The sequence below is a fragment of the Haliotis rubra genome, unplaced genomic scaffold, assembly GCF_003918875.1.
Source record: "Haliotis rubra isolate DU_JTF1 unplaced genomic scaffold, ASM391887v1 Scf461, whole genome shotgun sequence".
NCBI classification, from domain to species: Eukaryota; Metazoa; Mollusca; class Gastropoda; order Lepetellida; family Haliotidae; genus Haliotis; species Haliotis rubra.
This window is the reverse complement of record NW_025767148.1, coordinates 371364-384124: the sequence shown is the minus strand read 5'-3', so window position 1 is coordinate 384124 and position 12761 is coordinate 371364. Positions and strand designations below refer to the sequence as shown.

Genomic DNA, 12761 nt, shown 5'->3' with positions numbered 1-12761 from the left:
ATGTAAGTATCAAAGCGGCATCAAATCTAACTCACTCATTCTTTTGCAGGAGAAGCCCAAAATGTTCCGAAAGGATGAGGAAATTACCCACGAGGCCGTGCTGAAGAAGCAGACCGAGATCTTGTCAGCTCGTGGCAAGAAGAGCACCGACCGCTCGGAGCAGATCGAGTTGTTCAAGGAGCTGCTGACGGTGTCTGATTCGGCCAATCTCGGACCTGGCATCGCTCTCAAGATCATGTTCAATATTGTGTCAGCCATCTTTGACTACAACCCTAACATTGCCACCTGCATGAGGGCTGAGGTGTGGGAAAGGTGAGCGATGTGTTGCTTCATGCTTTATGTTGTGTTCACTATGCTCTACAGCATTGTACCCGTGAAGATACAGTTAGAATTGATCTTCAGTAACCCATGCTTGTTGTAAGAGGCGACTAACGTGATCGGGTGGTCAGGCTAGCTGACTTGGTTGACATATATCATCGTATCCCAATTGCGCATGTCGATGCTCATGCTGTTGATCACTGGATTGTCTGGAGCAGACTCGATTATTTACAGACCGCTGCCATATAGCTGGAATATTGCTGAGTGCGGCATAAAACTAAACTCACTCTCTCACTCTACAGCATAGGAGGGCGGTGGGGTAGCCTAGTGGTTTAAGCATTCGCTCGTCATGCCGAATACCAGGGTTCGATTCCCCACATGGGTACAATGTGTGAAGCTCATTTCTGGTGCCCCCTGCTTTGATATTGCTGGAATATTGCTAGAGTGGGTAAAACAGAACTCACTCACAGGGATTGGGATAGAAAACTTTGACAATGGGCCATTATTTTTCCTTATCCTGACTCATGCTTATTATGCTTGTCTCCTTCCTCTTGCGAATGATAGTGGAACACTTGAAATCCCTTGAAGTTCCCTTTAAAAAAGGCGGACGTAAAATCACTCACCCAAGAGTAGCGTCCCTTTCCTCCCTTTGGCACCCAAATGGCCACACTATCATTCGTAAGAGGAAGGCGACAAGCATAATTAGCATGAGTCAGGATAAGTATTAATATCAATTTTTAGTCAGAAAATTACATTTCAGGATTATTAGCCATTTTCTGAATTAGAATGGGCCACTGCCCTTGTATCAATAGAAAACTTCAAAACTTTAATGGGCCATTTTTCATTCTAAAGTGCAAAATGGCCCATGACCCCTGCCTTTCCCAATCCCTGCACTCACTCTACAGCATTGGTCAAGTCTCGATTTAAACATTAAGAAGTTGTATCAGTGCAACCTGAAGCCTTTACTGAAACCTTTACTGTGCATGTTGCAGCTGCCTGGAAAACCTGCAGATCCTGCTGAACATGCTAAAGGAGAACGATGAGATCGTCATCGGCGAGAACATCCCAGACGACACACAGATATTTGATGTAAGTATCTGTAACAGATCTGCTTAGTTATTATTAGGGATGATCTCGACCTGATTTCAGTACCAAGTTGCTTTCAGAAGGAAAGAAGCCTCGTCTTTTGTGGAGTTTGATGGTGTTTTCTTTGTTGCCAGAAAGCTCCGTACCGCGATCCGAGGCTGTATCCTCACCATGGTGGAACGGATGGATGAAGAGTTCACTAAGATGCTGCAGGCCTGTGATGCCCACAGTACAGAGTATGTCGACAGGTGGGTACAGTGTTCACTCTAGACAGCATGGAGACATTACAGAGTGTGTAGACAGGTGGGTACAGTGTTCGGTCTAGACAGGATGGAGACAGAGTACAGTATGTCGACAGGTGGGTACAGTGTTCGGTCTAGACAGGATGGAGACAGAGTACAGTATGTAGACAGGATGGAGACAGAGTACAGTATGTCGACAGGTGGGTACAGTGTTCAGTCTAGACAGGATGGAGACAGAGTACAGTATGTAGACAGGATGGAGACAGAGTACAGTATGTAGACAGGTGGGTACAGTGTTCGGTCTAGACAGGATGGAGACAGTACAGTATGTAGACAGGATGGAGACAGAGGACAGGATGGAGACAGAGTACAGTATGTCAACAGGTGGGTACAGTGTTTGGTCTAGACAGGATGGAGACAGAGTACAGTATGTAGACAGGTGGAGACAGATACAGTAGACAGGTGGGTACATGGAGGATGGAGACAGTACAGTATGTCGACAGGTGGGTACAGTGTTTGGTCTAGACAGGATGGAGACAGTACAGTATGTAGACAGGTGGGTACAGTGTTTGGTCTAGACAGGATGGAGACAGTACAGTATGTAGACAGGTGGGTACAGTGTTTGGTCTAGACAGGATGGAGACAGTACAGTATGTAGACAGGTGGGTACAGTGTTTGGTCTAGACAGGATGGAGACAGTACAGTATGTAGGACAGGTGGGTACAGTGTTTGGTCTAGACAGGATGGAGACAGTACAGTATGTAGACAGGTGGGTACAGTGTTTGGTCTAGACAGGATGGAGACAGAGTACAGTATGTCGACAGGTGGGTACAGTGTTTGGTCTAGACAGGATGGAGACAGTACAGTATGTAGACGGGTGGGTGCAGTGTTCAGTCTAGACAGGATGGAGACAGAGTACAGTATGTCGACAGGTGGGTACAGTGTTTGGTCTAGACAGGATGGAGACAGTACAGTATGTAGACAGGTGGGTGCAGTGTTCAGTCTAGACAGGATGGAGACAGAGTACAGTATGTCGACAGGTGGGTACAGTGTTTGGTCTAGACAGGATGGAGACAGTACAGTATGTCGACAGGTGGGTACAGTGTTCAGTCTAGACAGGATGGAGACAGCACAGTATGTAGACAGGTGGGTACAGTGTTTGGTCTAGACAGGATGGAGACAGAGTACAGTATGTAGACAGGTGGGTACAGTGTTCAGTCTAGACAGGCTCGAGACAGAGTACAGAATGTAGAAGGGTGGGTGCAGTGTCCAGTCTAGACAGGATGGAGACAGAACAGTATGTCGACAGGTGGGTACAGTGTTCAGTCTAGACAGGATGGAGACAGTACAGTATGTAGACAGGTTGGTACAGTGTTCAGTCTAGACAGGCTCGAGACAGAGTACAGAATGTAGAAGGGTGGGTGCAGTGTCCAGTCTAGACAGGATGGAGACAGAACAGTATGTCGACAGGTGGGTACAGTGTTCAGTCTAGACAGGATGGAGACAGTACAGTATGTAGACAGGTGGGTACAGTGTTTGGTCTAGACAGGATGGAGACAGAACAGTATCGCTTACAGGTCTGACAGATTAGAGACTTGGTGACTTTCCACCATTCCTATGGAATGTGGATCAATGATCAGAGTATCTCTTGTCTGTCTGGCCAAATTCAGAATTTTTCCTTATCCTGACTCATGCTCTTTTGCTTGTCTTCTTCTTCTTGCGAACATAGTGGAACACTTGTATCTCCTTATTTGAAGCTCCCTTCAACATAAAATCACTAATTGGTACTCACCACGAGTTGCTCCCCTTTGTTTCCCCTGGCGGGAAAGGTGTCGCCACCCTCTGGCCATGTGCTCCACTCTCTCCTTCTTCGCCCAGTGAGCAGGATGTGAGAGCGCCTCGTGTCTCCTTACACACCATATCCTTTGATATTTTCTTAGTTTTTACCTCTCTTAGGTTACTATAGAGGTATAGCTAGTATCCTTTACTAATTTGTATTGATTATTTATCGTATTTCTACTGTTTATTCACCTGTATTCGTGATTGTTCAGCTAGCTTTACGTTGATGAAAATCTGTACTATTTGTAGATTACGTTTTTCCGCCTCTGATCCGCATGTAATATGCCCTAGTTGTGCTACGCCGTGTGCGTTTGATTCACGTTGCAGTTACTGCATTAATCTATCTCATTCTGCATTTAATAAATATCATCTTAAGACGTGCTGCAGATAGGTCACGCAAACAAGGGCAAAACATGGCAGATAGTCCAGATATTCCATCCAGTCAGCTGCTAGCGATCGACCCTCTCCCGTCTGGTGTTCTGCTAGAGACCCCTGCGGTAGAGGAACGTGGGACGCAGTCCGTTACCTCGAAGAAACGACCGGCCTCCCCAGACATCCCGTCATCGCAGACCAAGTCTAAGAGGGCCTCAACGTCTTCTCAACGCAGACTTAGGACCCCCAGGGCAGCGCAGACTTCCAAAGGGAAATCTACGAAGACAGCGAGAACTTTCTCAGCCGAGATCGTTCCAGCAGCAGAATTGGGCCTCTACGATGATCAGCCGATAATCATCCCCGACTTACGGCACAAGAAGCGACCGGTGTCAGCGACTGTGACTTCTGCAGAGATCACCATGCAGCCTGATGCCTCTACACTGACGTCGGACGTTATTGATGTGGACCCCATCGCAGAGAAGACGCCGACGACTTCGTCACAGATCATCCCAGAAGACATGATGCGGCAAATTATGAACATCATGGAGGACCACTATAAACTGCAGAAGCAGGGTCCGAGCCTTCGCGAAGGCTCCAACGTAGACAGCACCCCAGAGGCACCCCCCGTCAACGTAGCAGCCAAGACGATGTCACCTTCGCGAAGGAAGTCCCGGACCACCTTGACGAAGGACCTAGATGTACAGCCTTCGCGAAGGCGGGACAGATCATCACCATCTTCGATTTCATCCCTAGATATGGACTCGGACCATCAGACGTCACAGAGGCCTTCGCGAAGGTCATATCATCGATCCCCCGGACCGGACGCAAATGAAGCTTCGCGAAGGCATTCGCGAAGGACATATGATTCCAGATCTTCATCATCTAGAAGGACATCGAGGGACTATAGAAGAGCTTCGCGAAGCTATCAACATTCGCCTCACAAGTCTCCGAGAAAATCATCCCATAGACGATCTCCACTTCGTTCATCACCAGGTCGATCACCCGTCAGATCTCCACATAGAGCGGCGCACAAGTCAACTAGATCGCCACAAGCCTCATCGGACATACAGACAGCTACACGCAGTCCCGAAGAGCATCTACAATTCGTTAATGATGATGGTATTGAGGATGATGGAGGAATCTTTTCTCTCCGATGCAGAGATACGGTATTGGATGGTCAATAACCTAGATCTCTCATCACAATCTAAAAGTGGCAATACAGGCGCAGACGATTTGATGAAGGAAGACGATCCAGATGCGATCACTCTACCCCGATTGATCCGATCGGCGGCAGTGCCACAGAATCTAGATGCAGCTTTCCAGAAAGCTACGAAAGTTCAGACACCACATCTACCCAACTTTCATGCCAAGAAGTTCTCCGCGATAACATGGACTCTTTCTACAAAGCCCAGGACATCGATGAGAACTATAAGATCATCAGCGATGTCAAGAACAAGATTTACAAGATGGATGATCGCAAGTTGGCTCATATAGAAACCATGACGAGACGATGTTCTTTGGGTTAAATAGATCTAGGGACGATCAATGAGACTCTTATCACTAGATTCCGGGATTCCCACGACGGAAGATGATAGAATGATTTATTCTGCCTTACTTATGCAAAAGAAAGATCAGCAGTTTTAACGGATCATCTTACATCTGTTTCAGCAGCATTCGACCTTAGCTCGTCGTCAAGGCCTCCTCGCTTCCTGCAATTGGGGAGAACTTTACAGCCCCACTTTATACAGCCCGTGGTCGACAACATCCATCTTTGACGGAGAAATCGACAAAGTCGCCAAGGAAGTCTCTAAGGATTCCAGGGAAGTCCTTATGATTAAATCGATGGACACACTAGCCAGCGTCATTCGTCAGACTTCACAAAGATACTCAGGCAGATCTAAGTTCACGGGCCTACAAAGAGCAAGAGACAGGAAGATAGCCAGCTCTAGAGGTAAAGATTCTTTTCGTTGGCCATATGGCAACTATAGAGGAGGATCAGGAAGAGGCAGGACACCCAGAGGTTCCCGCAACTATAGACGCTGAAACACAGGTTCGGAACGACTGGAGTCTTCCACCCCCAGCCGTTCCAGTACAGCCAGCACAAGTGGGTGGACGCCTCCAACTGGGGAACTTGCAAGACCCTTACGTCTCCAACATTCTTCAACACGGATTTCGTATCCCACTACAGGCCAAGCCTCCGCTGACAATCAAACCCCTCAAGTTCGATTTACAAGCGCAACAACTACCAAAGATAAGAGAGGCTGTTTCATCACTCCTATCCAAACAGGCCATAGAAGTAATAGATCAAGCAAACGTCGAACCAGGTTTCTACTCCCCAGTTTTCCTAGTTCCCAAGAAAAACTCCGCGGAGAAATACAGACTCATCTACAACATGAGCTTTTTCAACAAGAATTATCTACGCTAAACCACCGGTTTAGCAAGATGATACATTTACCTCAGTTACGCCAGATGATTCGTCCTATGGACTACATGGGCAGCATAGATCTACAGGATGCCTACTTGCACATCCCCATTCATCCCGATTCCAGGAAATACCTACGGTTTACTCTAGAAGGGCTACATTACCAGTGGAAAGTAGTACTCCCATTGAATATCATCAGCCCCTGGCTATTCGAGGATAACGAAACCGATTATCATCTTTCTACATCGTCAAGGGCTCGCGGTGCGTTTTACCTCGACGACGGGATACAGGTAGATCAAGATCCACAGCATCTCAAACTACAGTTAAATTACATCATAAAGCTACTAACACAACTAGGATGGTTAGTAAACTTACATAAGTCGGACCTAGTACCATCGCAAGACCTGCAGTTCCTAGGTATTCGATTCATCACAAATGTCGCAACCGTATCGTTGTACCAGAAGACCGTTGGCTCAAGATACAACAGACCATTCCACCAGCTCTACTCTCTCCGTTACCACTTCGACAATGGCAGAGCCTACTAGGTCTTCACATCAGCCCAAGACATGACTGTCACAGGCAGATTACGATTCACAGCCCCTACAGGTCCTCATCAGCGCACATCTCAGCGATGTACAACCATTCAGTCTACCGAAACATCTCAGACCTCATTTACTATGGTGGACCAGAAATCGAATGTCTGCAGAAGGATTTGTTTAGCAGAGCAGGAATTCAAAACCCATCTATATGTAGATAGCGTCACTCCAAGGTTGGGGAGCTCATCTCACCAACCCTGCGATATCAGGATTATGGAATCAGCAAGAATGCAAACTCCATATAAACAGTCTAGAAATGAAAGCTGTAATCAGCGCCATTCTACATTGGAGCACATTTCTACAAAATCGCACCTAATGATCCATACAGACAATTAGACAGTGGCGTTCTACATAAACAAGCAAGGCTCAACGAGATGGCTGAGCGGTTTGAACCTAAGCTTTCAACTGTTCGATTTAATACAAGATCTAAATCTACATGTCAGAGCAGTTCACATTCCGGAGCCAGAAATATACTAGCAGACGGCTCTCTCTCGGCCTCATCTACCATCACCGACAGAGTGGATGATCAACAGGGAAATATTTGCACAGATAATCAAGCAATTAGGAGCGCCGCTAATAGACCTTTTCGCCACGCGATTCAACAATCAGCTACCGACATTCGTGTCACCAGTCCCAGACCCTCAAGCTTGGGCAACGGACGCTCTAAGTCTATCATGGGAAGGCCTCAATGCGCATCGCCAAGCGTTTCCGCCGCCAGCAATAATACCTCAAGTATTACAGAAAATCAGACAAACACAGAGCCTACAACTCACTTTGGTCGCGCCCTACTGGCCGGCCAGAACGTGGTTTCCCATACTAATTCAAGAAATCGGTCAACCAGCACTGGAGCTACCCAAGCGTGCAAACCTGTTAATTCATCCTCACACCAAACAAGAGCACGGAAACCCAGCAATGTTCCAACTACACGTATGGACTGTATACAAATGTGTTTAAACAAGAGAGGATATTCTGCCAGGGCGGCAAAAGCAGTCACGCTTGCCTTACGTTACTCAACTCGTAACTTGTACGACGACAAGTGGCACAGTTTCGAAAATTATGCAACAAAGAAAGGTTTTACAGCGAGAGAGGCGGCAGACTATTTGTGTTACCTGCGCCAAAACAAACATTTAAAAGGTTCAACGATATCAACATATCTTGCTGCACTTAGTTCTGTAATCACCATGAGAACGGGTGTCAAGTTGACAAGATCTCCAGAGTTACTGCCTTACTACGAGCATTCCGATTGGAGGACCAAAAGCGGAAGTTCCACGGCCCAGCTTGGGATCTGAATATAGTGTTACAACACCTCACGAGTGAGGTTTATGAACCTTTGGAATCGACAACTTTTGAATTTCTCTCACAGAAAACACTTTTTCTGCTATCTCTAGCCACGGCAGCAAGAATGTCTGAAATTCCGCGCTCTAGATTACGAGAGGATACAGTTTGATGACAATCATAACACTGGCGCACCTCGGACTAAGATGGGATTTCATCGCTAAAATCAACTGCCAGGTCAACCAGACAGGTTATTTCACATCCGGCGCTATCCTCTATTCTCGGATCACAAGATACACAAGACTTATCACTGTGTCCAGTAAGAGCTCAAAGTTTATTCTGACGATCCAAAACAAGGAGAAGATTTCTCAAGCGTTTATTCATCCCCTTATCGCCTACAAATCAAACAGAAGTGTCGCCGCGGACCACAATATCTATTTGGATAAGGACTGTCATTCTCCGTGCCTACAAGGCAGCAGGCTTGGACCCACCAACAGCATCAAATCCACATGAGATCAGGGCATTGGCCTCCACCCTCGCCCTTCACGGCAACTGTTCCTTGAACACGCGATTATGCAAGGATGCTATTGGAAATCTAACATGGTATTTGCTAATCACTACCTGAGAGACATCACTACAGAAGATGTCTCTGGCATTCACCATTTCGGACCACTGGTCCTCGCTCAGCAACTGACAGTTCCTCGTAGGCGTTAAATATTACCCTCACAAGATTAATATGTATTATATACATACTTATCTAGCTTATAACTCTACGGAGTTTTAGGGCTATGTATATATGTTCAGCTTAAGTTATTCAGCCTTAAGCTTATACTATGATATGTTCAGTTTCAGTGCCTCTATCAGAGTCACTTATATATATATATATATTATATGTATTGTTCAATATATTAATAATGTAATTCCCCTTTAATGGCATTATGTAACCTATGGTTTTTTAATACAGCAAACATCCTAAGTCTAAGCCTTCATGAAGTTCCCGTAGGGGATATTACAGTATATCTATACAAAATCACTAATTATAAATCCAAAGTATTCTGTTACTCCCACCTCCGTGTCCGTAGGATGCTACAAGCAAAAGAGCATGAGTCAGGATAAGGAAAAATATGTAATTTTTAGAGTAAAATTGATATTTTATACTTATCCTGACTCATGAGGTTAGCCCTCCCATCCTCCCCACATAACACTTTGGATTTCCCTGTAAGTTCAAGTGTTGGGCTCGCAAAATCAGGAGAGAGTGGAGCACATGGCCAGAGGGTGGCGACACCTTTCCCGCCAGGGGAAACAAAGGGCTGCAACTCGTGGTGAGTACCAATTAGTGATTTTATTTTGAAGGGAGCTTCAAATAAGGAGATACAAGTGTTCCACTATGTTCGCAAGAAGAAGAAGACAAGCAAAAGAGCATGAGTCAGGATAAGTATAAAATATCAATTTTACTCTAAAAATTACATTATTTACAGCAGCAATAATTTCTCATCAGTATTGCAGAGCGAGGTATGTGGCCAGTACTGTCTGATCACATGGAGATCTTGATGTGTGTCAGATATTTACAGCAGCAATAATTTTGCTGAAGTACTTATTACTGATTGAGTTACGTGTCTGATCGCATGGAGGTGTTGGGATGATGGTGTACGCTGTGTGTGTTGATGTTGTGCGCTCTGTGTGGAGATGTTGATGATGTACGGTGTGTGGTCTGGTGTTGACAGGTTGAAGGATGAGTCACGTGTGGCCGACCTCACCAAGCAGCTGGAGAAGTACCTCGAGTCTCGCGCCACCACTGACGAGATGTGTCGGGTGTACCTGCGTCGTATCGAACAGACCTACTACAAAGTATGTTGAACATCATCACAGAAATACCACTTGTCGCACACACCACATACAGATATAAAGTTACTGTCTGTAAATACAACACCCGTGAAGGTCTGGGTTAGAATGAACCTTCAGTAACCCATGCTTGTCGTAAGAGGCGACTAACGGGTTCGGGTGGTCAGGCTCGCTGGCTTGGTTGACACATGTCATCGTATCCCAATTGCGCAGATCGATGCTCATGCTGTTGATCACTGGATTGTCTGGTCCAGACTTGATTATTTACAGACCGCTGCCTTATAGCTGGAATATTGCTGAGTGCGGAGTAAAACTAAACACACTCACTCACTGTAAATACAACACTGCCTTTGTATCAAGCTATCTGTCCCATGACCATTATGAACTACTTTTGAATGTAAGCTCTCATGGTGCCACCAGCTGCCATGCAGAGTTGTGTCCCCTTGACATGTCAGAAAATTGATTGTAGTTTCTTGTCCCAAGTTATCATGTTTCTCAGTCTCTTCTCTCGCGACTCACTCACTCACTCACTCACTCACTCAACACTCACTCACTCACTCACTCACTCACTCTACTTTGTTGATACAGGACCAGTGTTTCCATGGTAATGTTACAAACAAGTCTGTGTGTTGTTCTACAGTTTGATTACAAAGCCATGGAGGGTGTGAAGCCAGATCCGGACGAGGAGACCCCCGAGCAGATGATGGACCGACTGTGCAAGTACATCTACGCCAAGGACAGCACCGACAGACTGCGCACCCGCTCCATGCTGTGCCACATCTACCACCACGCCCTGCATGACCGCTGGTACCAGGCTCGGGACCTCATGCTCATGTCTCACCTACAGGACACCATCCATCACTCCGATGTCCACACACAGGTCAGCCATCACACTCTTGTTCATCTCCATTGGGGTTCTGGGTTAAATTGAGTCTAGTCTGGACCAGACAATCCAGCGATCAACAACATGAGCACTGATCTATGCAATTGGGATACAATGACATATGTCAATCAAGTCCGCGAGCCTGTTAGTCACCTTTTATGACAAGCATGGGTTACTGAAGATCAATTCTAACCCAGATCTTCACGAGTCAAATTGATTCTGATCATTCTATGGTAGGAGCCAGTTGACCATATGAATTCATGTCATCCTGTGCAGACATTTGTAGATCGGAGCCCCCATTCACTGATTTTGCTTGGCTTGATTATTTACAGGCTGCCTTCATGTAGCTTCAATACTGCTGAGCATGGCAACAAAAAGACAAATAAAACCTGAACGTCATCAAATTTTGTATACTACTTGAAATTCTGTCTACAAGATACATACTAAAAGGGAATTCTGAACGTATGTAATTTCATCTGCAGTAGATGCACAGGGTTGTCGATCATTGATCTTGATGATGATGCTTGTCAACGTCTATGATGCAAGTTTTGAGTCACTGATGATGATGATGATGATGATTTCAGATCCTGTACAATCGCACCCTTGTGCAGCTTGGTCTGTGTGGGTTCCGGCGAGGATTCATCCGAGATGCTCACAATGCACTGGTTGACATACAGAGCAGTAACAGAGCCAAGGAGCTGCTCGCACAGGTGAGGGAAGAGAGGCTATTATCTACTATGTAACATTTGCCTTTGCTAATTTTGATCATTCCATTACGTTGAATAAAAAGTCCATAGGTATTCCTGGTTAGTCAGGGTAGTCAGCAACCAACGCTGGTCATAAAAAGGCATAGCCGGTGGGTAGCCCAGTGGTTGAAGCGTTGACTCATCATGCTGAAGACCTGGTTCAATTCCCCACATGGGTAGAAAATGTGAAGCCCATTTCTTGTGTTCCTGCCGTGATACTGCTGGAAAGTTGCTAAAAGCGTTAAACCATACTCACTGACTCACTCATAAAGAGGGGCAGTGGGGTAGCCTATTGGTTAAAGCGTTCGCTCGTCATGCTGAAGTCCTGGGTTCGATTCCCCACATGGGTACAATGTGTGAAGCCCATTTCTGGTGTCCCCTGCCGTGATATTGCTGGAATATTGCTGCAAGCGGCGTAAAACCAAACTCACTCACTGACTCGTTCATAAAGAGGCAACATAATAGATGGGGTGGTCTGGCTTGTTGCTTGATTGCAATCATCTTGCGCCATCTGTGGGTCGGTGCTCATGATATCAATCACTATCCCAGACTGTGTTTAAACCAGGTTTTCGTGAGCTTCAGTGACATGTCTTGGAACTGTTTCAGGGATTGCTTCCTCAACGCCAACATGAACGCAGTGCGGAGCAGGAGAAGATCGAGAAGCGACGTCTGTTGCCTTATCACAAACACATCAACCTTGAGCTGCTGGAGTGTGTGTACCTAGTGTCGGCCATGCTGCTGGAGATCCCATACATGGCAGGTGAGACACTGTGTGCTGTATACCTTGAGAGGTGCCTTTTCTGTAAAGTCTACCCGTGAAGATCCTGTTTAGAATTGGTTTTCAACAACCCATGCTTGTTGTAAGAGGTGACTAATAGGATTGGTGGCCAGGCTCGCTGGCTTGGTTGACACATGTCATCGTCTTCCAATTGTGTTGAACGATGCTCATGCTGTTGATCACTGAATGTTCTGGGCCCGTTCCTCAAAGCGATCGCAGCACTAAGATGATCGTAACTCCCATACTTTAACATAGACTTATAACAGTCGTAGCGCTAAGATGAGCGTAACTCCCATACTTTAACATAGACTTATGACAGTCATAGCGCTAAGATGATCGTAACTCCCATACTTTAACATAGA

The 12761-nt window shown here is 46.0% G+C and overlaps 1 protein-coding gene across 1 annotated transcript in view; it reads left to right on the top strand.

Moving 5' to 3' along the window:
- LOC124290312 (eukaryotic translation initiation factor 3 subunit C-like) overlaps nt 1-12761 on the top strand; it is a 46026-nt gene that overhangs the window by 13421 nt on the left and 19844 nt on the right. The window contains 8 exon segments of the mRNA XM_046727026.1: nt 50-312; nt 1311-1407; nt 1539-1553; nt 1555-1652; nt 9875-9998; nt 10633-10872; nt 11460-11585; nt 12228-12381. Coding sequence (XP_046582982.1) covers nt 50-312; nt 1311-1407; nt 1539-1553; nt 1555-1652; nt 9875-9998; nt 10633-10872; nt 11460-11585; nt 12228-12381 — 1117 coding nt within the window.